The sequence below is a fragment of the Pyrgilauda ruficollis genome, unplaced genomic scaffold (genome assembly GCF_017590135.1).
Source record: "Pyrgilauda ruficollis isolate IOZ18807 unplaced genomic scaffold, ASM1759013v1 scaffold85, whole genome shotgun sequence".
In the NCBI taxonomy this organism is placed as follows: Eukaryota; Metazoa; Chordata; class Aves; order Passeriformes; family Passeridae; genus Pyrgilauda; species Pyrgilauda ruficollis.
The window spans coordinates 62,364-87,962 of NW_024530488.1; the positions used below are offsets into that span (position 1 = coordinate 62,364).

General features: G+C 48.5%; 1 protein-coding gene across 1 annotated transcript in view; it reads left to right on the forward strand.

The window, feature by feature from the left end:
• The first annotated feature begins 3,820 nt into the window (after positions 1–3,820).
• Positions 3,821–25,599, forward strand: part of PDE9A (phosphodiesterase 9A) — a 51,374-nt gene continuing 29,595 nt past the window's right edge. Inside the window, exons 1-4 of the mRNA XM_041487954.1 lie at positions 3,821–3,948; positions 17,939–18,009; positions 20,043–20,120; positions 20,993–21,036. Of these exons, the coding sequence (XP_041343888.1) occupies positions 3,880–3,948; positions 17,939–18,009; positions 20,043–20,120; positions 20,993–21,036 (262 nt within the window). The 5' untranslated portion in view covers positions 3,821–3,879. The remainder of the gene's footprint in view (positions 3,949–17,938; positions 18,010–20,042; positions 20,121–20,992; positions 21,037–25,599) is intronic.

Below are 25,599 nucleotides of genomic sequence, written 5' to 3' on the forward strand. Positions count from 1 at the left end.
AATCCTATAAAGGTCCTAATATTAATAATCAGTCATTCTCTAATTAAGGTTCAATATGATCACTTCCAGGACTGGGCCTGTGGAAATCTGGCAGAGTGTAAAAGAAATGTGCAAAGAAATGAGGTAAAATTTCCATGTGCAGCACGCCATGTTCTTTCCGTGGGTTTATGGAGAGGAGGGAAAGCTGGGCTGGAAAGGTCAGGGGTGCTCTGCATGGGGGAGCTCCCACAGCCACAGCCATCATTTGGCTGTTAACAGCATAAATCAGAAAGTTCATTCCTGCAGAAAGCCTGCATGACTTCAGGTCTGTGGGAAAAAAAAAAAAAAAAAAAAAAAAACCAAAAACAAACCTAGAAGCAAAAATGGCAAAACACCAAAAAGGGTGAAAAGAGGGAGAGAGGACTGAGTGAAGCAGGGAGAAGAGGAGCTGTGGGAGGGAAAGGAAAACCTTCCCAGCTCCAGGGGCAATCTGGCTTTTTGGCAGGTTGGAGCATGGGGAGGTGAAGCAGCAGCTCAGGGTCTGTGGGGACCTGGAGACAGACAGACAGACACCAGGGACCTGCAGCAGAAGGGGTTAATGGGCAAAGAAAGCACTTGAAGGCTTGGATATGGAAATGGTAAGGAAAAAAGTTGATTTCAAAGAAATGCAGTTCTCTGTTTTTAATTCTAGGCAAACTTTTTTTCAAAGCAGAAAATCTTTTACTGGAAGCTTTCCATTTTCTGGCTCTTTTCCCCCCATTTCAACCCCTCTGAAGATCCCTGCTGTGCAGTCCCCAGGTCTGGATGTGCACACAGCAGGTTGCAAGCGTTGCAAACTGAATTTCTTGACTGCAGCAAGAAAACCAGGTTTGAGAGGGGCTGAGGGCTGTGCCAGCACAGTGACCTCAGGGCTGGGCAAAGACACAGACGGGAGGGGACAGGAATGAGCCACCCCTCGCCAGGCCTGCATGGAGAGCGACTTGAGCAGCTCTTTTCATCCCTAAAGCTTCTCCCTCGCCCTCTGAGCAGGGTTTGCAGCAGGGGGAGATCTCAGCCCGTGCAAAGCCAGCCTGGCTGAGCTGTGCCTCGACAGCAGCGAGTCCCAGGGCAATGTGGGATCTGAACATCCTCTGGTTACTCCTTGCAAACCCTACAAAGCTGCCTCTGCACCACCCACGCGGAGCTGACACCAGGGCTGGGAGACAGAAGCGCCTTTGTCACCCCTTGGGATCACCCCCGGGGTAAGTGACACATCTGGGGCACTGCCACATCCCCGGGCCAAGGCTTGACCCTGCAGCTCTCCAAAAGGCACATTCCAGGCTGGGAATGACAGAGTGAAGAGTGTTGGCCTCAGTAAAAAAACATAGGGAAGGCAAAGTAGAGCTGTGAAACACCTGATGTGGTCAGGGACACAAGAGCCTGGTACTGCCCTGAGCTGGGCAAAACATTCCTCTAAGGCAAGTGATGGAAAATCATTGTCTGGCAATGTACTGCTTGGATTTGGTCTTGGATTTGAAGGATTTTATGAGATAGGATAATGCTTCCCAATAGTTTTTGCCCCATGTTGCCCAGTGTATACTGAAATAAGGAGACTCTGGAAGGTTAAACCAGCTCAAGGCAGTGATCTGCTGCAGCTGCACGCTCTCTTTGATGAATGTTATCTTTTGTCTTCTTTCAGGCTTGGTCTTAAACTGGACCTTTGATTGCACCAGGCTTTTGTCATCATTTCTGAGTGCTCAGCTTTTGAAGATTCACTTCTGCATGAAGTTCTTGAAAAGAGCAATAGTCAGCACTTGTACAGCAAAGCAGTTTTTCCAATAAGTATTAATGTAATTAGGGAGAGGGGGATGTGTGCTGGAGCTTAAGAAACACAATTTTAAATACACAGGGAGAGTAGATAGGACAAGGACAGTGGAGAGGCACACTAGGATCATCACCTGGATTTCAGAGCTTGTCCTTTTGCTGACTGGAGAAGCTGGTCACATTTTAAAAAAAAAAAATCAAAAAGTAGATTCTCACCAGTATGAGACTCTGGTCATTGGATATCTCAGTGAGGTGTGATCAAATCCTGAAATGCACCAGTGATGTCTGACCACTCTTGGAATGGGTGATCACAGTGGGAGAGCTCAGTATCCTGCCTACAATCCCAAATGTCCCACGTGCATCCCCCAGAGTGAGTGTTCTTGTTGTCTCTTTCCAAATGGCTGCATTTTTGTCATCGTGGCCATCTTCCTCAGGAGCCTGCTGGGTCAGTGAAGTCACTCAGCAAAACAAGGATCAAGGCAGTGCTTGGCAGAGCAGGGTATGGGATGGTGGGTCCCAGAGGTCCTGACTGGTGTGCAGAAGCAGTGGGGTTGCTGTGGAAGGGCTGTTGAGGTGGGAGAAGCTGTAGCCATGGGGATCACCTGTGGAGTAATCTGAGGGATTAGCATCTGGCAGAGTTTAGAGGATAGGCTGTGGGACAGACTGCAGTACAGCCCAGAGGAGAATGAGTCGAGTGGGCAGTGGGGTGTGGGACAGGCTGTGGCACAGCTGAGGGGACAGCCCACAGGACAAGCCCCAGGATACCCCTGCAGTCTCCTGAGAGACTCCCAGTGCCTGCTCCAAGCTGGCAGGGGAAGGATGTGAAGCAAAGGCTTGCACTTCCCAAAAGAACAGCCTTGCTGCTGCCTCTGGGAGCTTTAGAAGCACCACTGCCTTCAGCCTGAAGGGTCAGCCCAGCTCTGGGACCCACTCAGCCCTCTGGCCCTACAAATCCCCTTTGCAGGGCAGCAGAGCCCTGTCTGCATTTCCAGGGGCAGCCAAGGAAAAGCCACAGCCAAGGACAAGCCACAGCCCAGCCCCTGGCCTTTGCTGGGGTCAGTTTTGTCTCTCTCTGTCCACACAGAGGGCTCGGGGTGGGCAGGGTGAGCATCACCGACCGCGCTGCCCCAAGCCCTGCTCTCCCAGCCCAAACAGCTCAAAAGAGGCCACGAAACGCTTTTGTGCTTTTGCAGCCCCTCCATCAAAAGCCCCAGAAAGCCCAGAGAGCTCCTGCTGGCAGAAGGGGCAGCGTGCTGGCTGTGCAGCCTCTGCTGCCCCGAGCTCCGTGCCCGCCGTGCCCCGGGCACTGCAGATGGCATTAAATAACAAATTCCTTCACTCCGGGGGTGGCATGGATGGCGGTGGGCGAGAGCACGGGGTTTGTGCTTTCTTTGCGCTGCTGGTGCCTACAGGGAGGGAAAAAGCCTCTGCTTTTTCCTTCTGGCCTTGTAATGATAACGGGAGGGATGTGGAAATGGAGCTGCTGAGTTTGGATTGAGACGGTCCAAGCCGTGGATGGCAGTGGGTGTCTGAAAGGACACTTCCAGCACAGGGCACTTCCAGACGGGAGCCTGTCACTGTGCAAGCAGCTCACCAGGAGAGGCACTAACTAATAATTACGATCCTATTTCAGCGTAAAATCAAATTATATCTCTCGCCACCCCGATGAAGGGGGTTTTTCCTCCTCCGCAGCCCCCCGGGGGATAAATGCGGACTGATCTTGTGCCGGTCAGTGCCAGGGTCAGAGCCCGAATGCGGATGCCGGGCAACTCTCAGCCTTAAAGCCACGAGGGGCTGTTGCTATGGGAATGGAGAGGGGGCTTGCAGGCAGCATCTGGAGCCTGTGCCTTTCCCCGTCCGAGGCAGCTGGATTCGGAGGGAAGCAAAACTAAAAGGAGGTGGCAGAGAGAGACAGAGGCACAGCAAAATGCATGCATGTTAGAGGAGGGACCTTCCCAGAATGAGAGTACAGTGGGATACAGAAGAGCGGGGACACCAAACTGTCAGGCAGCGGTGGCTCGGCTGGGCAGGATAGACCCGATTTTCCGCTCTGATTGACACTGGAAACAAGTCCGGTGAGAGCCCAGCTGTAGCAAGATGGGATCTGCCTCCTCCACTTACCGGCCCAAATGTATTTATTTGGACATTGATGGAAGAATTCAAAAGGTACTTTTGCTGTTTTTCACCAAGTGGCGTCTCCGGACGCGGCGGCTGCGGGCGGCGTTCGCTGCACGGCCGATCCCGACGCGCACCCAGCGGGCTCCGCATCCCTTTTCCAGGGGAAGGGGGGGGGATCCTGCGTGCCTTCTGCTTCCTACACGGATGTTTATTTAAAGGGGAAGGGGAGGCTGGCAGAGGGGAGGGCTGGGCGCTGCCAACAGCAAGTGGCTGCCAGCTCTCCCTGCCGGCGCGGGGATCCTGGGCTTCGCAGCCGCGCTGGCTTCCGCTCCCGGAGCGGCGTCGCGCCGTGTTTACAAAGTTTAGCCCGGGGCCAGGTTTCCCCCCCAGGCAGTGGGAGCAGGGAATACAGCGTGCCGAGCTCCTGGGAGACTGCCTGCCCCAGGGCTCTGCCCCTGAGCATCCCGCTTCGGCCGGGATGAAGGTCAGGCAGGTGCCCGGCTCTCGGTGCGGTGCCGGGGGCTGCGGGGACCCCGCTGCCTCTGCCAAAGTTGCTGGTAAATGCCGATAATTAAAACTTTCATTGCCGTCCGCCTGCCTTGTTTGGTTAGGCACGGTTCACAGCGCAGGGAGGGCTGCGGGAGAAATGTGTCCTGGCTAAAAGGGAGAGCTCGCACGCTGCCGAGCTGACAGCGCACTGCTTTTAAACAGAAACGATGCCGACGCCTTTCTGCAAGGCTTTTTTTCCCCCCCTTCTCTTTGTCAGCAGTTCTTTGGCCGCAAACCAAGTGCCTTTTCTGTTACAGAGAGCTGCTGAGAGGCTCCAGAGCAAGTAAACTCTGATTTGCAAAATTCACATCACTCTCGTCTAGCTGCTCTAAATTTTCGGTTCACCCGATCTCGCCTTTTGTTTTTAATTCTGTAAAGAAACAGCAACGGTGCCCTGTCCCCTCCTTCCCCTCTGCTGTGTGAGTGAGTGGAGAGCTGGTACTCCCGGTCCCATCCCACCACACACGCCTGCAATCCCCTCCACCACTGCCCTGGAGACCCACGGCGACCGCTTAAAGTCGTGTCCTCAGCAACAAGAGCCTGGAGAATCCAGATCTGTGCCGGATTCCCCAGAGAAAGCTGCTCCTCTTGATGCACCTTAGACGTAGCTCAGTCGTGGTGATGGTCCCTGTGCTGCCGTGAGATTGTCCCTGCCGGCTCTGCTGAGCTGAGGGCACTGATTCTGTTTTTCCAGGGTTTAATAAATTGGTTGTCTGGTGGTCCCCCGAAGCATGGATGGAATGGAGCCTGCTGGTACCTGTACAGTTCAGTACAAAAAAATGTTTTGGCATTTCGAAAGGGTGGTGAGTGTTTCCATAGATGTCGGTAATGCACAGTGTTTGTCATCTATGCCGGATTTAAAAAAAAAAAAAAAAAACCAAAAAACTACAGCATTTCTCCAACCAGCCTCTGGAGAGTACTTTTAACACTAAAGGCACAGGAGAGGCACAGTCACATGAGCAAGCAAATGCAAACTCAGGCAGCATTAAGGGTGTTTAATCTCGGTAAATGTTAAGTGTTTCTTTTGTCGGATGTAAAATCCCACCCGTGTAATGTTTGGAAGGATTCCTGAAGTAAAAACGCCGTGTAAATGGGGTTCATCCAGCGGTAAGCAGGGCATAGCTCAGATTCTCCTGCCTTCTCAGTAACATCATTAGAAAGAAGCAGAAAGGAGGGGGGAAAAAAAGCAGCAGCCCTTAATCTTCCGAGGAATGCAGCAGTGGAGGCTTCTGAAGGGAACTCATTAAATCAATGCTAAGCTTCTTGTCAACCAATAACGAGGAACGAGCTTCATTATAACAGCACTTGTTGAGTTTGAAAGGGCTCAGCTCCAGCGCCAATTGGCCCTGCTGGGCATCGTGAGCATCCTACCCCAGCATTGCTTGTGGTTGCAGCTGTTCAGATGCAATTTTTGTGTTTCCATGGCCTCATCCTGAATTTCCAGCGGTGCATAGGGTGTGCTGTTGACTTTGGGAGGAGTTGTTTCACCTCGGCGCCGGGGTGAAGGAAGGGACAAGCCTGGCCCCGGGAGCCGCACAGCATCTCCCCCGGGACCCTGCAGATGAGCACGGCAAAGCGCTCTGCAGCAGGAGAGCGGAGTTAAACTGAGTGGGTTTGTGTGCTGGCAGCTCCAGAGGGAGGGCAGAGGGACCTGGTGGTTATGAAAGAAGAGTTGGCTGGCTTTGAAACCCTTCCCAGGAGTTATCAAAATAAAGGAGGCACCATCAGCCCCGTTGAAAGCAGGACCGCGCACGTCCCAGAGGAAGGGCTGAAATCCGTATCTGTCTCTCACAATATCCTTCTGGACAAAATGTCCAGCCCAAAATGTCCAGCCCACAGCTGGATAACCGTGTGGAGTGGTGGATAAGCAACTGGCTCACAGGCCAGGCACAAAGGGTTGTAGTGAAGGGGATGACATCAGGCTGGTGTCCAGCCACCAGCGGGGCTCTGAAGGGCTCCTGTGCTTTTCAGCTCCCTCATCAACAACCTGGACACAGGATTCTAATGAATACTAAATAAGTTTGTTGATCACACTAAACTGGGAGGAGCTGTTGGCTCTCTCAAGGCCAGGGAGGCCCTGCAGAGAGACCTTGACAAGTTTGAGGGCTGGGCAATCACCAACTGGATGAAGCTCAACAAGGGAAAATGAAGGATTCTGCACCTGGGATGGGGTAACCCTGGATGTGTTCATCAGCTGGAGAGTGAGATGCTGAAGATCAGCACCCAGGGAGTCCTGGTTGAGAGAAATTTGAATATGAATCAGCAGTGCCCTGGCAGCCAGGAGGGGACATCCCAGTCCCAGAGCCATCAGACCCAGCATGGCCAGCCAGGCAAGGGAGGGGATTGTCCTGTGTTGGTGTTTTTGGGGCCCTAGGATGAGGAAAGAGATGAATTTGACTATATTTTTCAGAAGGTTGATTTATTATATTATGATATTATATTAAAAGAAATTATATACTAAAACTATACTAAATTAGAGAACAATTTTCCAAATCACATTCTAAAGCAGCAAAACAGGGAGACGCTGAAGCTTCCCAGCTTCCCAGGAGAAATCCTAGGCAAGGGAATTTTTCCAGAAAATATCATGGTGACAGTCCTGCTCTGCTCTGGGCTGGGGCAGCCTCACCTCGAGTGCTGGGGACAGTTTTGGGCACCACAATATAAAAAAGTCATTAAACTAATTAGACAGTGTCCCAAGGAGGGCCATGAGGATGGTCAAGGCCTTGAGGGGAAGCTGTATGAGGAGCAGCTGAGGTCACTTGGTCTATTCAGACTGGAGAAGAAGGGTCTGACCTTCCAGAGGCACAGCCAAAATTGTCTTCAGCAAAGCTGACCACTGTGTTGGGCTCTCCTCCAGTGGGCAGAGCTGGCTGAACTCCTCTCCAAGCTGGGGCAGCTTTAGGAACAACCTGAGGTGCCCAGCCCAGCAGACTCCACCCATGGAACCCCAGGCTGGCAGAGGTGTGGTCATGCCGGGCTTTGGAAGGGGGAAGACCGAAGGCTCTGGGATGAGATGATAGCCATGCTCCAGATGCAGGGCTCTGCACAAACCAGCTTCAAAGAGGTCACTTGTTCTTGGAGCTGGGTGAAAAATGAAATTCCAGTGTAACCCTCTTCCTATCCAGCACCAGGTGAAGGGATGCACACCTGGGGGAAAGAAGGGATGCACACCTGGGGGAAAGAAGTGCTGCTCAGTTTATTTATTTGTAAAGGATCTTCTCAACCAGCAGTCCATCACCCACTTGCTTGGACACACACAGTTCCCTGTGCACTTCTCAGGAGCACCTGGGGCTGAGCACACAGGGAATCAGCTCCGTGTGCCAGCCCTGCCACAGCTCCCAGGCACAGGAGAGGACAGCAGGGCAAGGGGAAGCCCTGATTGTGATTCATGTAGGATAAGGTGATTTCCACAAACCCCCATGGGCTGGGATTTCTCCTACCTCCTGGAGTGCCACTAGATGGGGTCAAGCACCCAAACCCCCAATATCTGTGGAGAGGTGCCAAATTTAAGCCAGATCTGGAGTCTTATTTTCCTTCATGCTGTTATTAACCCTTTGGCTGTGTTTTGAAGAAAAATTCCTGTTGAGTCTGTTTTGAATTAAAAATCCACCAGGAAAAAAAACCCAACTTTCCCCAGCTCATGCCCAATCTTTTTTTTTTTTTTTTTTCCATGGAGAAACTACTAGGAACATTTTCTTTTGACCTTTGAGATTTAAATGGTAGCAGAGCAGAACCAGCCAGTGGCCTTATTCCCAGCAGGATGGCTTCATGGCTCTCCTTTTTAAATGTCACAGGCTAGTGGCTTTGCTTGCAGAGTTTTAAGGAGTTCATCTGAGAAAAATGCTTGTTTCAAGAGGATTTCTCTTTCCAGTGTCTTAATCAACATCATATTTGTAACAAGTATGGAAAATCAGAGAGCTACAGAGCCTGAAGTAACTGGAAAAAAAGAAGATGACTGTTGCCTTTGTCAAGGATTCTATGAAATCACTCAGTGGTATTTTCCTCAGAAAGCAAGTAAAGAATTTTGGAGTCATTTGCTGGTTTATTGAGTCATTCTGGATGTTAAGCAGAAAATTTGCCTTTTTTTATTTTTTTTTTTTTTCCTCAAAGAAATGCATTGAGTTCAAGCTTTCTGGGTGTCTACTGGTCTGGCTTGTGTTGCAGGACACTGAGCCACCCACAGCCGTTGTTCCTCTTGGCCTGAGGTCCCCGAAGAACAGGACAAGGCTCAGACTGAGCTTTGGTGCCGTGGTTGTTGCATCGAAACATCAGCGCGCAGGAATCGCTTCTGTCACGTGAGCTTTTCCTTTCAATTACAGCAGCAGCATCTGTGGTATAAATGCCCAGATTCTAGCAAAGCCAACAGATTTTTCCAAGGCTCACCAGGCTATTTATAACCTGCAAAACTGGATTCAGATGAAAAACAAAACACAGCAGAAAAAATAATGGCGTGATGGTCCCTTTGAGGCGATGAAATATTTTTGCATCCCCATGACTCTTTCAACACAGCAAGGCAAGCCCATGGACCCCACGCTGGGTCTGTTTGGACTGAGGATTTAGGGGAACACCCTTTCAGCTGCCAAACACCAAAGGGGTGCACAGGATGGGTGCTCATGGCAGTCAGGACATGGGCGCCTCTGAGGGCTGCTCTGTGCCACATCCTGCTTTAGCACGGGGAGCCATAGGAATGGTTTTGTGGGATCAAGGCCATTTTCTTTAACGCTGGCAGAGCTCTGTGGGTGTGGGAGGGAAAAGGTGGAACAGCCTGAGTCTGGCCAGGTCTTGGCTAAGCTTGGCTTTCTCACTGTAGCTGGCCCTGGTGAACTCGAGGTGGTTGCTTGTTCTTTTTGTAAAGAGCAGCAGGCACCTTGAACTCTGTCACATTGCAGCAGGTAAACATTTTAAAGAGTAAAAATGGCTTCAGCCCATGCTTTTAAAGACAGGGAAGATAATGTCACACATGGGCCTCTCTCTCCTCTACTCCCCCTTCTCCTTCCTCCTCAGTGGGGGCTCCTCAGAGCATTTAGGGGATCAAACCATAATCCCAGCACAGCTCTGTAATTCCAGCACAGCTCCAAAATTCTTCCACAGCCATCACCCAGCAAGGCTTGTTTACTGCTGTTTATCTTTGTGAAGTCACACTCAGTATATTGTATTTATTGCAGTTTATGTTCACACTAGTCCAGACGAAGTGTAAGTTTAACACTCTCAGTCTAACACTTTTCTCATAGGTAACTGCGGTGTTACCTACGGGTTCAGACCAGCCAAATATAGCTTATTCTCCTCATAAACAACTCTTCTGGCTCCTCACAAACAAGACAAAATCATTCTGTTTCTAGAACTGATGTTTTAACTTTCATATTTTCCAGATTCTGTACTGCATTAGCACAGAACTCTGAACTTCATATAAAGTGTTAGCAAGTTCTCCTCACAGTGTAGTCAGTCACAATCCTTTTCCAGCCCCAGAACCAAGGACACCATTGCAGCTTCAGGCCCAAAAAGTGCAAACAACAGAGAACTGAGGAGAGCAATCTGGGAGGATGGGACTGCATAACCTGGAGCTGTAATTGGACAATTAACTCCAATATGGAAATGGACCAAAATTTATAAAAGTGTGAAAAGTTGTGACCCATCATCCATCTTGGGTGTAGCCATGGCCAGGCTCTTGTACTGCCCAAGGTGTATCCTTTGAAAGCCTTTTCAATAAATCCCTACTTTATTCCTTTAACTCTGTCCAGCCTCTGTTCCAGGTTGCCTCTCAAGGCATCAGAACCTTCCTCTCCTTAAACCTGCTTTTCCTCACTACATTAATTAACATTTTCCTCCTAACAGTCCTCTATTACCAAGCCAGTTCCAATGTCAGACTTTAATTGTGTGAGCAGCTTGGAAACAAGCAGCTTCACTCACCACAACTGAGAACATTTGGTGCTAAAGCATCCCTATTATCCGGTTTACAAAACATTTCAAGCCTCCTGCATTCGTGTGCTGCAGGGTTAATTGCACTTACTACTCCATTAGCAGCAAATGTGTGCCCTCCTTGTGTTAAGAAAAGCCAGAATATAGACATTGGTGTTGTTTGTTGAAATACTTTTAGGAAATGTTTTTATCTCTGCTGCAGAAGATAGGAAACTTTCAGCCTGGCCCCTCACAATCAGCCTTGCTGGCTCCTGGTTGTGTTCTGCCATTAATAATTAGTACTGACAGATGCAATATTTGCAATATGCCCCTTAGTGTAGTCAGTAGATTGCCCAGGTCTCTCTTGAATGTAATCTCCCTTTCTCTTTGAGCCGTAATGACTAAAAATGACTGAGATCCATCTTTGCTCATAGTGGGACAGCCAACCTCTGCCATGCTGCCCCTCTCAGTGACAATCTGCAAGACTGTCCTGGGCTCACACACCTATGAGTGCATCGTAGACATTTTTCTTTCCTAAAAAGAGGAAAATCTCTTCTCCCAGAGCTCTCTTTTCAGGGATGTTACAGGGGTGGGAATTGTGACTTACCACATGCCACATGCCTCGGGATCCTGGTACATCAGCTCTCTCTGGCAGCTCCTGTTTCTTAATTTAGGGCAATGTGTAGGGAAACGAATGGGATTCACCCCAGTGAGCCACAGTGAACCCAACGTGAGGGATGCTGCTCCAGGAGTCCTGCAGGTTCCCCCCTAGTCACTGGGGAGGCAGGTGGCATCTCCAGGGATGATTCATCCCATCCTAAAGGGGGTTTTGGAGGCATGTGGGCTGATTTGGAGATTGTCCTCCTTTTCTGCTGGCAGCAGAGGGCACCTGGCAGAGAGGCACTCGAGAGATGCTGAGCCTGTGGATGGTTAAAATTACGTCAGGCAAACCCCACACGGACACTTCGTGTTGAAATGAACATTCTCAAGCCACGTCCCTACCCAAAACTGTGTGAATCAGCAGGATTACAGAGCTTTTGGGATGAAGTATCTGCCACACTTCTCATCCTCTGTCAGAGTCAGTGTTTGAAGAGCTCGGGGGAGTTTTCATTTTTGCTCAGACCCTCAGCTGAGGGCTCTCGTGTTTTCTCCTCCACACATGGACATGCACACATGCTCTGGTTTTCTGTTCTTCTCTTAGAGAAGCTCCCACTGTATCAAACAGATGGCAAATCTGGCAGACTATTTTTAATGCTCCTAACATTCGAAGCTCAGATAAATGAGTGGTTTTCTGAATATCAGCTGTTAATTAGTGCCAGAAATAAAAAAGGAGATTGAGAGTTTGGGTATAGTTGGGCTGATGCTATGCTTGAATCTGAGTTTAAAGAATGAGAATTCTTTAATTGAATGTTTTTAAATATGGGATTTTAAGTAAAGCTTCTTTTGGATATTGGGGACTATGACAGAGAGGAATTTATGGATATTTTTTGAGGGATACCTAAAACTTCTGGATTGTTCTTCATTTTGTTATGGATGACAAACACCTCTGGAAAGACAGGGAAAATCACAATGAAAAATTTCACATGAATCTTCTGCCCTAATAGTTCAGAAATCCTCCATGAAAGTTGCTCTTACAGTAGCAGGAGCAATTTTCACAGTCCATGCAAGATACATAACTGAGTTTTACTAGAATCTTTTCTGACATAGTATCCCCCATTCTCACTAGTGAAAGACTGTAAATTAGGTTGTTTAAAGCCTGCAATTTCAGCCCTGACTCTGACCATTGCTCACTGAGCTGAATGAAAGACATGACCAAGTGCTAAAGTATTGAAGACAGCAGGTTGAAACCAGAAGAAAAGAAGTAGAACTGGAAACTGAGGGTACACTGGCTTCAAAAATATTTTTACATTATCTATTTAGGAATTTTACTAGGGTAAAATAAAAGTAATCAAACAGAAATTAAATTCTTGGAAGAATACCCAATTACAGACAGGAGATCAGAACATGATAACGTTCTGGACAGAGTTTGCTGTTTACAGAGAGGATTAGCTGTTCTGAGGATCAAATATAGAACAGAAATTGGATTTGTAAGCTGTGTTTTTACCTATCCTATTGGAAAGAAAAATATAATGTGATTAGTTGTAAACTGGTAGGCTGCAGAGTCCGTGCACAAAGGTCCTTGGGTAAAATCTCCATCACAGTCCTTAATCTGAGCTGCTCTCCAAGAGGGAAAGCCAGCCCAGAGCACCAGGGCTCTTAATCCCTGCTCTTCCCAAGAGGGGTTTTTAAATCCTTGTCCTAGACCAGAGGTGGATACTGTGGATTAAGAGACAATGGCTCCTTATTTTAGAAGAAAATGTTTAAAAAACAAAATGCAGAACTGTTTCCAGGAAAGGAACCAGTCCCACAGGATTGAGGGCCAGGCCAGGAACCAGGCATCCCCACAGAACCACGCTGTCCTACTTTGCAGTCCCTGCATGCCTCATCAAAATGTTATTTCCACTCCAAAAAGCCTCAGCTATTATTCATTTTGCTTTTCCCCCAGTTGCATCACGTTGCTCTCCAAGGCACACAGAGCATTGCCCACTTAAATGGAATGGCTGCTCCTTGATCTTGATGGAAACTCCTTCGCACAAACAACTTAAACACTCAGAGAAGGCTGCTTTTCCTGTCTTTTTTTTTCCTACACATATTAGAATCATAGAATTGGGTTGGAAGGGACCCTTAAGGGTCTAGTTCGAGCCCCTGCAATAAGCAGGGGCATTTTCAGGTTCCTCAGAGACCCATCCAACCCATCCCAGGGATGGGATATCCACCATCTCAGGGGATTTTGTAACAACATCAAGGACAGAAATATCAAATCATGTTAACTCTCAGGAGTGGAAAAAAAGCCTGTTTCCAGATGCTGCATGACTTTCCAGGAATACAGCCTTTTCCTCCTGGCACAAACCCAAGGGAAATGCAGTTAACAGGGTTTATATGTGGCTGATTTTCTTCTTGGCAATTAGCCATCAATGTGCAAGCTGAAGCAGAGGCCTCCGTTTCCCTTTCCCACGTGGTTTGTCACTGCTGTCACTCTGCTCAGACCTGATTTCAGTTCTGCCTTTGCTTTCAGAAGCTGAGTGTCTTGTGTGCTGACTGGTCTTGCAGGAGACTTTCATGCTACCAGCCAATATCAGAGTCCCTGTATCCTCTTTTTCTTCATCCCTGGAGGTTCATCCCTGGATTTTTTGGGCTGACTTGCATGACTATGCACTTTTAAAATGTGTACTATGAGGAAACCTGGAATTTTGTTACAGAAAATCCTGTGCATGATCTTAGCCCACTGCAAGAGCTGGAGGAGCTGCTGTGGTCTCTCAATTTTGTTCTCTGTTAAGCAGGATCTCAATCTTCTCCTAAGCAAGGATATCTTCCAGCACCAGGCATTAATGTAGGGAATGAGGTCCTTTGAGACATCTCAGCAGTGGCTTGTCACCCACAGGGACCTAAGCAAGATGTGGGTCAGAGACAGCTGAGACAGGTGTGAAGGGAGGCAAAATTTAGGGATCAGACCCCCAGACAGTGCCAGAAATGTATGATCATGGAGACTCAGGCTGAGCAGCAAGGTCTGGGGACACCTGCCCGAGCAGGGACATGTCCACTGGGCTGGGGGAGATGTTCTGAGCCCCAATGCCAGGGCTGCCTGTCCTCAAAGCTGCAGGTCAACCCTGCAGCTCACGGGAGAGCCCATGTGCCCCACGTGGGTGCCACCAGCCAAGTGTCCCCACATTGCCTTCCTGCTGCTGATGTCCCCCCAGGATAATGGACTCCAGGCACACAGGATTCCTGATCTGTGCTGGAGCCATCAATAGCAGCCAGGGCTGTCCTCCCCTGCTCCAAACCACGTTCCAATTGTGTTCCATCAGCACAACTGGCATCGACTCTGCTGGGAGCATGAACCTGGGGACAATAACAGGAACAATTGCATGTCCTTACAGAACATCTGAGGCTGACTGCTGTCTTTTGGAGCAGAAGGGAGATGCCCAGAAAAGCTCAGCAGGCTGCAAAAGATGGAAATTTTAATAGCACGTGCTTTTTGATTAAAAAAAACCAACCAGCTGAGGACAAGCATCCTGAGATGAGTACTAAACTGCAGTGGGTGATTCACAAATCCAGTTTTAGCAAACCTAAGTAAAAATGCCAAGTATGGAATACTGAAAAGTGTGTTTGGAGATAGCTCATTATCTAGTATCACAGCCTTTGTTTTGCTTCCCACTCTTTCACTACTGCATGGAGTAAAAGGAAACATTAAAATTCATCCTTAGTGTGTTGAAAGCTTCTACTGCTTTCTATGAGTCAGGCCAACTTTCTTACCTTTAATGTTCCCTTATAATTTTTTTATCTATTCCTCTCTTGCCTGTCCTGGTCAATAATAATTGATTTCCAGAATAAGAAACCTCAATACCTGAAATAGCAGTCCTGGCACATCACAAGCCTTTGGCCTCTGTTCAGCCACAATTGACATCATCTGCCCAGTTACTGCATGTACCAGTTGTACTCCAATATTCTGCCAGTCAATCTCAGCAGCTATCAGTCTGCCAGGATGCTGGGTTCTGCTAGGAGCAGGATTTCAGCTCTATCTGAGCTCCATTGGCTATGTTTTATTGCTTTGATTGCTTCTGTGCTTTAATAACCAAGGGTCAATCTTGACTTTCAAAACACACCCATTTCCCCAGAAGCAGTTACTCCTTGCCTCAGCAATCAAATGCCTGCAGATTCTGTGAAGATATTGCCTGGAGTAATTTCACTGGGGCAGAGCACAGGGAAGGTGGGTGTGAGGGTAGGTGTGGGTCACACCCACCTCTAGAAGTGACCACCATCATCCTCCTCTGTGCCACAAAACCCTTGGTGCTTTGCTCAGGAGTAAGAGGGCTCCTCAGCACCAGTGAAAACTGAAGGCTGGAGCTTTGCTGAAGTGTCTGTGCACCACCAGGGCAAGCCAGGCCTTGCTGTGCTGTCCAGACTGTCCTGGTACTTCAGGCTGGCATGCCTTGATCCCTGAGGAGGAATTAGCAGCAGAGCACACCCTGGCATCTCCCAAAACTTCCCCATTTCCATTGGCAGAGCTCTGGTTGGCACTGTGTGACACCCCCAGGTGAGGGACATCCCCTCCAGTCTGAAAGGCACCTTGGAGGAGCAGGGGAACCGTGTCACACCAGTGCTGTGACAGTTTAGGAATTAAAGCACCTGAAAATCAAGGCTGACAAGGTGAAGCTGCAGGCTTAATTACCTCCTGGCACCTACACCTTTCAGAGGAGGCTTTAATTAGAAGATGACTTGTTATTTTTCCAGCATGGTCCTCACCTCACTGAACACACAGGGCCTGCTCAATCTGGGAGGGCGGCTGCAGCCCCCTGTTCCCTCCCAGCTGTCATCCCAGGTGACACTTTCCTTACTTCCTGGGTCACCAGCCTCCAGGATGATCTGTGGACATGCACAGCCCTCATGCCTGTTGTGGGTGAGAACAGACACTGTGCCTGAGAGTAGGGGATGGTTGTGCGGGTGGAAAATCGCATTTCCAACACTCACAGGGAGAGGAGAACTTTAACCTTCATGTCCTTGTTCAACTGCAAAATGCAAGTTTCTTGTTCCTCCTGAGTTTTGCCATTAGGTCAATGTGCACAAGTGCCTTTGAGCTGCTGCATCCTGAGCCCAGAGGCTCTGTGGCTCTGCTGTGGGATGTGAGGAGAGAGGGCTGCAGCACTGGGCAGGGAAGCTGCCCCTGCCCACACCACTGCTGCCCCTGCAGCCATCCCATCAACACCAGCAGCCTCTGGACAAACCACCCCCACTGGATAAACCACCCCCACTGGACAAACCATCCCCACTGGATAAACCATCCCCACTGGACAAACCATCCCCACTGGATAAACCATCCCTACTGGATAAACCACCCCCTACTGGATAAACCACCCCCACTGGATAAACCACCCCCACTGGATAAACCATCCCCACTGGATAAACCACCCCCACTGGATAAACCATCCCCACTGGATAAACCATCCCTACTGGATAAACCATCCCCACTGGATAAACCACCCCCACTGGATAAACCATCCCCACTGGATAAACCATCCCCACTGGATAAACCACCCCCACTGGATAAACCATCCCTACTGGATAAACAACTGCCAGTGGACAAACCATCCCCACTGCTTGTTGCTGTTCCTGGCTTTAAGGAGAGTCTGGCTGCAATGAGACATTTAATTTCCATGGCAGGTTCAAAGCCTCCACCATAGTCACTCAGAGGAACTCAGAGTTGCTCTGAGGAAAGGATCGCAACGCTGGCAGGAGCATTCAAACCCCATCCTTCATTCTCAAGTCTACACTTTCTTTTTATTCCACCCACGCTTGCTTCTTTTCACTGGCAGCAGAGATCCTTTTCAATGGCTGTTTCCCCCAATAAGTCCACTAGGAACAAGATTTTGATTTAGAGCACTGGAAGATTCAATAGTGCAACATGCACCCAACAGAGGAGATGTGGGTTTGGATTGGAAGCAACCTCAGGGACTTCAGTCACAAGGAAAGACATCCTATAAATACACATTTATTGAAATGGGACACTCCTCATGCAGAGTGCTGCTGTTAAATTCTTGAGTGTTTTTCTTTCAGAGGCAGTGTGCTGTCTCTGGATCCAACAAGACATCAAATTAGGACTCCTGGGTTCTGTTTCTGGCCTGCCACTCACCCATGATAAGATACAGGGCAAGTAATATAACATAAACAAGCTTCAGATTTCAGAGTTTAAATATTGCACTGTGGCGTAGTGAGACTGATGGGAAGTACTATAATGGCATCATTAAAGTGTTTTCTGACTGCAGAAGAAGCTGGGAAAACCATGACCTACAAGTCCTGATGGACACAGGAGTCTTGGGGAAAATTGTGGCTGGGATTGTGTCACTAAAGGCACAGGAATAGAAAAATGGGACTGGGGGATGTGCTGCTCAGCCTTCTCTGCACTGGGGCTGCCTGGTGTCTGTGGAAGGATGGGGGGGTGAAGAGGTGTTTGGGGAGATGGGAAGGTAACAGTGGCAAATTTTGTAATTCCAGGTCTGGCTCTGACCTAACAACAAGAACATCTGACAGTCAGTAGGAATTTTGAATTTTGGCACAAGCTCTGCTCACTTTCAACCTAGTATAAGCTGGTGTGGCCAAAAAAGCAGTGCCCTTTTATACCATCCCATGACCTGCTCAAATCTGGGCAGTTTTCTTCCTAAATCCAGGCTCTTACGCTCTTTAATTTACAGTTGTTATCATCCCACAGCAGCACTTCATTTTGGGGAACCCCCTGCTCTCAGCTCACACACGTTACTGCTCCACTTCTGAACAGCACTTGGGTCTCCAGAGCTTGCTTGCTTTATCAACAAAGACACAGGTATTACACAGGAGCAGAGAAATATTCCAGCTCACAAATCAAATCAGATAATTGAAATCACAGACTGTGCCTTAAAATTAGCCCACTGCATGCCTGAACAGGATTCATATCTCTGTGGGAACTAACCATCTTTTCTCTTTTTCTTTATTTTTTTCCCATTGCTGCTGTTTCCTTTGGAAGGTGATCTTCAGTAAATACTGCAATTCCAAAGATATTATGGACCTTTTCTGCATTGCAACAGGCTTGCCGAGGTAGGTCTGTCATTTGTGACATTCATTTCACTTTTGTTTCCTTCCTTTGGGAACAATTTAAAGACAGGCCCCAAATGATTTATTTAGCTGCTATTCAGGCTTGCCTCTCGTTCCAGTCTGCTGGAAGAAGAAACTGGGGCAATCAAGAGCTGGAAAATGTGGAGGCAGGGAATTGAGCCACGGTGTTGGCTGCACATGAGGAACAGAGTGGAATAGAGTAGAACAGAGGAGAAATAATCTAAAATAAAAGCAAGTGAAGAAGCTCAGCACTGAGTACACACAGGTTGGGCACACCTACCACTTATATCTCAGCACTATACATTTTTTGCCCATATTGAGTGAAATGCAGGCACATGTTTAGAACCTGGTTTTTAGGGAAAAAATTTGGGCTGACAAGAAGTATTACCATCAGGTAAGGAGCTTTCTCTTTAGGTGTTTTAAAATCTAATCCCAGATATGGGATAGTAAAACACAAAGCACCCCAGCTGAGCCATTTTAGAGCATAAATATCTCCAAATCCATTGCCCAGGCCACGTATTTCCTAATTTATGTTGTCTCACAAAGTCCCTGTATCCCTCCTGCTGTAATTTTCATTTGGGGAAAATCCAAATAGGATTTGTTCCCTTCAACCTTAAGAGCAGTATCCAGCTGAAACCTCAGTGCTGACAGGGGTCCAGGGTCAGGGGAGGGTGTGTGGGAAAGGCTGGGATGTGGTGGAGGGTGGCATGGTGTAATATCCATCCATCCATCCATCCATCCATCCATCCATCCATCCATCCATCCATCCATCCATCCATCCATCCATCCATCCATCCATCCATCCATCCATCCATCCATCCATCCATCCATCCATCCATCCATCCATCCATCCATCCATCCATCCATCATCCATCCATCCTGGTCCATCCATCATCCATCCATCCATCCATCCATCCATCCATCTCCATCCATCCATCCATCCTGATCCATCCATCCATCCATCCCTCCATCCATCCATCCATCCTGATCCATCCATCCACCTTTGCAGCACCTCCAGGCAGTGGAGCAGGGGAGGGAAGCCCCTAAATCATCTCCAGAACCCTTCATCACCTCGAGAAGGGGAATCTGCTGCCTGCATAAGGCCCTTGAGCAGCACAGGCTGCATGCAGCAAGGGAAAGTCTTTACCTCTGGACACACAACTTTACAGTACAGGAAAAGTGCAGGAGAAAAATAAGCCAGTCTTGTAATCATGGTTTTATTGCATGACTCCAGCTCTGGGGATTGAAAGATAAAATTGAATTTGCATAAGCTGCTGGACAGAATTAATGCCCTTTGCTGTTTGTTCTATTCCCTCCCATTTGACATTAGAGAGGTTAATAACTCTCATTTTCCTATGATGTCAAAGACTTCCACTCCATCACCCAGGAAACTTTGTTCAGCAGTTTTAATCATTCACAGACAGGGTGTTCACTGCATATTTGGCATTTTATTTTCATCAGAAGGTTTTCAAAGGAAAATTGCATTTCAACCAGGATCCTGGAGCTAAAGTAAACCTCCAAGGTTTACATCTGAGCCTACGAGATCACCCTTAGCATAGTAATTTAAAAAAAAAAAGGGGCCACATTCAGCAAGATATTTGTTTTGTTTGTTTTGGTAAATGAGTAACTAAATAATTTCAAGACATTCACAGCACCAAAAGTCATTCATATGGTATGAGTCAATACATAGCTGTTGAGTCAATGTATCACAAAATATAGCATTTTAACAGAAAATATTATTCAGTGAGTCAAAAGAATAAATGAATTAGCAGGGAGCAAGGTCTTCTCTGAGGTCAAAAATTATCACACTTCACATTTTACATGGCTGAAGCATGGAGCCTACCCTGTCCTGGGCTTTGACTCTTTCTGCTCTGAGGTAACAGAGGTGCCAGGCCAGGAGCAAGGAGAAAAGATGCATCTGCAGGAGGGAAAATGGCTCTGCATCACATGCAGCAGCACAGAATTCCAGCTGGCATTTCTAGGTCAAATAACCCTCTTTGGAACTTGCTTTTCAGGAACACGACCATCTCCCTTCTGACAGCAGACAACTGCATGGTGTCCATTGATCCCACGATGCCTGCCAACACAGAGAGGTGAGCCCTGCTGCCAGCTGCTCCTGCAGAACAGGCTCAGGCCCCGGGGAAGGGAGGGGGTTTTCCAGCAGAAGCCTTTTGTGTGCAGTGGGAGGTGAGCAGAGGGAGGGGGGTGGCAGAAGAAATGTGTGCTGGCCTGTAGCACCTGTGCTGGTTGGGGAGATTTTTACTTGTTAAAGCAGGAGTAATTGTCTGAGAGGAAAAAAAATACTTTTAGGTGTTTAATGTAGAACATCTGTTCCCATCCCTCTCTGTTTGCTGTCACAGCTCTGTTGTTCCCCCACTCCTGACTGCTCTGCTAGGGCACAACCAGCAGATTACTTGAAAAGCAAACTCAAAGCCTGTGATGAGTAATGAGTTTAGGTCTCTTCATTGCTGGCTTTGGCCCATGTTTCATGATGATTTTTCACTGCCATTGCCTTTATTGATCCTGAGTGGTGCAGCCCCAGCAGCTGGGAGGGGGCTCCTGCACAGGACACAGAGCAAAAAGAAGTTGTGGTTGCCCCATCCCTGGAAGTGTCCAAGGCCAGGCTGGACAGGGCTCTGAGCAGCCTGGGGTGCTGGAATGTGTCCCTGCCCATGGCAAGAAGCTGGAACTGGGTGATTTCTAAAGTCCCTTCCAACTCAAACCATTCTATGGTTCTATGATTCTGCTTCTAAATCAGAGAATCTAATCATTCTGTTTCTAAATTCTCTGTAAATCAGAGAGTTGTGTGTTCAGAAAAAAGTGCCCATTGCTTATTCAGACTCACAGGTTTTAAGAGATCTTGGAATATCTTCAGATACTTCTTTGTACTTCTCAGGGAGCACAGATGTGAAATACAAGCTGCATTTTGAGTGTTGCTAACACCAACCCTCTGTGGCTCTTCCAGGTCTCCATACAAAGTGATACCAGTTATGACTGAGCAGCTCTCAGGTAAAATTACCCTTTTGAACTGAATCTGCTAAAGCTGAATTAAGTAAAGGTGAATTTGCAAACATTTGCATGTGGAAATTATGTGGCCATGAGGCAAAAACCTGAAGATGTCATGGTTGTAGCTGCAGCAGAATAAGAAGTGTTTGATCACAGTGTTCTGCAAGAAAGCTTAAAAAATGTGCCTGAATTTCAATGAATTTGAGGATCAGGTGAGTGGCTGAGTCCAGGGAACTTTCCCAGTGCCTTGCTCTGGTCTGACTCAGCACTCCTGGTGCCCTGGGGAAAGCCTTGCATGGAGCAGTGGGGGTTTTTCAGGCAAGAAAAATGAAAGCGTGTCCTGCAGTGTTTTGTTAAACCTGCCCATTCCTCTGCTGGAAAGCTGAGCACAACATTTGAGCCTCATGTTATTTCCAAATGGCTGAGGAGACAACATAATTTCTGTTGTGGGCATGGTAGCTCCAAGTGTGATAAATATTTAAATTCACCTGACAAGATTAAAGAGGGCCTGGATGAAAGAACACATCTGGAGCACATTCCCCAGCCCAGACAGGGCTGGAGTGCCACTGCTCCACTTCTCTTTGCTGTCAGTATCATGCTCTCAGACACTGGAGCACAACTTTGGCTTGGGGCAATTCCTGTGAGCATGTGGTTCGTGGTTTCTCTCATCTGTGCAGCTGCAGAGTCTCCTGCCACTCACATCAGGGCAGCCTGGACACTCTGGAGCCACAGGGAGAGGCTGGCAGGGCTGCAGCAGCAGAGGAGACATCAGCTGGGGACACTCCTTGGAGCAGTCAAATGGGAAGAGAGGAGAGACAAAGGGCAAGGGGTTGTGATTGTCCTGGAAACACAGAACAGGAGTGAGACAGGAAGCCTGGGGCTGGAAAAAGTGGTGTGCAGGAGCAGGTGAGTTTGGTGGGACAGGAGAGATGATGTTTTGGTGGTCCCACCTCATCTTCTGGCTTAGGGTCCTGAATTATGGATGGAAACAGAGTGTCTGACAGCACTGTGTCTTCTAGAAGGGGAGGCACAGGGGACTGAGGCTGTTCTCTGAGGTGTCTGCCTTGGCAGAAACATCTGGAAAGGAGGATGTGGGGAAGGACAGAGAGGCACCAGCTGGGACATTGTGCAGGGAGCAAAGGTGAGCAGAGAAAGCACAGAGGGTAGGGAACAGGGAAGATTTGTAACAAGCCATAAACAAATCCCATGGCAGTGATTGCCAGAAGGAGGTAGTGACAGCCAAGGGACACGTGTGACTGCAAAGGGGAAGAATCTGTCTTCCAGACTGTTTCCTTGTTGTGACAAACCCTGCTGCAGCAGCATCACTCTCCTGGTCTGGGAGTACAGTTTGCACGATCTCACCACAAAAGGTGGGGTGGGCACGTGGCTCTGTGTCCCAGCTGCTGTAAGTAACCAGTCTCCAACTGCCCCACGGCAGAGAAGTGGGGCCAGCATGGCTCCAGTAAGGAATGCCACTGAGTTAGACCAGCTGGGAAGCTGACTGAGGGGCTTTCTAGAAAATATACTCCTTTTTGAATGTAATTTTTTTATTCCCCTAGCATGAAGCTAACAGTATATTTTTATAGGACTGTGGATGACTTTTCACACTCTCCCAAGGCCCTCATTTTTCATCCCCAGCTGACAGCACATGGCTCTGCTTTGTGCAGAGCACAGCTCACTGTGTCAGCAAGATCTCTCTTCACTCCCTGCATTTCATAAAACAAGGATTTCCAAAGATCTGAGCTGAAAAGGGCAAGAAAAATTCTGGCCATAGATTGTCAAAACATAAGACAGAGTCTGCTATGGAAAGAGGAAGAAAGTTGAGCTGAGTGTGATGGAACTAATGTTCCTTGGTATCTTTTTCTCTTTTACATGGCTTGTCATTAATCTTAAGCATTCCTGACATTTTGCTGACAGTAGGAAGAATAAACAGAGTGGGAAATTGTTCCTTTCATTAAAAAAAAAAAAAAAAAAAACAGCTCTGTTCTGTTCTTCACTTCTCACACAACTCTGCCTGCATCATTCTGCTTCCCAAAGCAGCTCATCCAAATAGGTGCCAAAAAGGGGGTCACCCCAATTTTCACAGTGGTGGGAGGTAATGCATCTCTTTCAGCAGTCTCCCAGGCAGCTGCAGGAGAATGACACAGGGAACAGAGGCTGTAAAAGGTGGGAAAGGGAAATATAATCCTTCAGGAGGAAAAACATAAGCAGTGGCTGCTATCCAGCAGAGGAGATATCCACTGGAGTCCTGCTAAGAGACAGTTCTTCATTTCCTGGCCATGGTCAGGAGAGAGGGTTGGAAATAAATAAAAATTATTATTCCAGAGAGTGCTGGATGCAGCAGCCATCAATGTGTCAGAGGTCAGCTGTCTGCAAGTGTTAGGATTAGGGTGAGGGTTAGGGTCAGGATCAGGATCAGGGTCAGGGGCAGGATTAGGGTCAGGATCAGGATGAGGGTCAGGGTCAGGGTCAGGGTCAAGGTTAGAGGAGGCCTGAGCTGGCTGGCTCTGAGCCTGTGAGGCTGCTGGATCACACTCTGTCCCTCCTCTATGGCCCTGGACCAGAAGACACATGACTATCCATGCAGAGCATCAAAAACCCCTCTGGCAAATCCTTTTCTCTGTGGTATTTTAATTTCCCATTGAGTGAGCCTCGTCTCCCTCCCACCAGCAGAAGGGCTCTGGTGTGTGTCCTCCTGGTGAAACTGGCTCACAACTCACAAACTGATGTCTGTGTTGTTGCTCTAATTAGTAGGATTCAGGCACTTATAGATTTGACAGGGGTGACAATTAAATGAACAGACCCTATTAGCAGCACCCTCTTGAGGGATAAAATTGAAATCTGTGTCATTTCTGATAGTGCAGAAAAAGGAGCTGTTGTGGAGTCAAAAATGAGCCTGACCCACTGTGGTCCTGACAGGACAGGAGAGCATTCTCAGGGACTTTTCTACTGCTCCAAAGTTAGGGCAGCAAAGCACAGCAGTGGCTGCACTGGATATTTGAAGGGACTATTTTTCCCCTGGATGATTCAATACCTGAGATCATGTGTGGTTTGGTATGGTAAAACAACAGAAGCTTGTCACTGTGTCTAAATCTTCTTATTCTGCATCTCTCTCTTCTCCTTTCAGAGCCTTGTTCATGCTCTCAGCTCAGGCAAGACTGAGGAGGCAGAGACTGGGAGAGAAAAATCCTCCTCCCACTGCTGCTCCTTACGTGCATCCCACATGGATGCGTGCATTGGGATGAGGCCAGCTCCTTTGGGATTGCTCACCTGATGGGGAATTTGCATGCAACAGCCCAAATTAACCTGAGCTGTGAATTACATGAATCTGGGGCTCCATATGACAGATTCATGGATGTGGGCTTGGGCTTGAAATTCACCCCTTCCTGAGGCTTTTGTCCACCTGGCTGCTTGTGGTTTTTTTTTAATTATTCTGACTGCCCTGATCCAAGCAAACCACAGAAAGTGAAATGCAGGCAGAAGCCTGAGCCAGAGGCTGAAGCATTTGTGAGAAACAGGGCAGGAATTCACCAGCCTGATGCTGGCAAGGAAAGGGAGATGCTCATACCCTCCTAGCCTTGCTTGGCCAAAGCAGAAAAGCCGGGGGGAAGCCAAGCTACCCCCCCAACCCCGGGGACTCCTTGCTCACAGCCTGGTGAGGCTGGCAGGGTGGCAGAGGCTGGCAGGGTGCAAAGGGAGCCACAAGAGTGGGAGGATGGAGGTGGCTCCCTGGCCATGATCCTAGAGGGTGAGAGGGTAGAGGAAGAGGTGCTGCTGAGCAGGGTGGTGCGAGGCAGAGGGTGCCTGCCAGTGGGTAATAAACCGTCTGTGCCAGGGCAGCTCAGCTGAGCTGCTCAGCGTGCCCCTGGTGCCAGTCTGGCAGGGAAGGTGGGCTCTCCCTGCCAGCCTCCCACGCGGCCACGGTGGGGGTCACAGGAAAAAAGGCTGCTGCCATATTCCCCCACACCTGCTTTCTTTCCAGAAGCTGCTGGAGATGAGGCAGACCAGCTCCTTTCTCCACGGTGTCCTGGCCAAGCTGCCTGCTGAGCTTGGCAGAGGCCACAGGGCAAAGAGCAGGAGTGCCTGTGCCCGCAGCCAGCAGGGCAATGAGCCCTGGGCAGCCTGGGGAAGCCTGAGCTGGCCTGGCCCTGCCCAGCATTAACCATTGCAGCATCTTCTGGGGGCTTCTAATTGTCATTTGTCAGCTGCAAAACACCCGGGGTGTTGTGCAAAAACCTGACTTGCTGTACACCTGCATTTGTAAATATTGCTCGTTTGCAGTGAGGGTAGGAGGTGAGGGGAGAAGAAAGGGGTTTTTTTTGGGGATGCTGCAACAGGACCCTCAGCAAAGCACCCAGAGCTGCTGCCAGTGCTGCTTGCAGCCGGATTTCCTTTTCAGAGAGGGAATTGCAGCAAAGCAAAGGAAGCAATCCGAGGGAAAAGGTATCTGTGTGAACCTGGGGCTTCAGCCCTGCCCAGAGGTATAAAAAAAAAAAAAAAAGGCAGAGGGTAATGAAGGGAGCAAAAGCACACTTAGCCCTCCTGTTTTACAAAGGAGGGGACAAA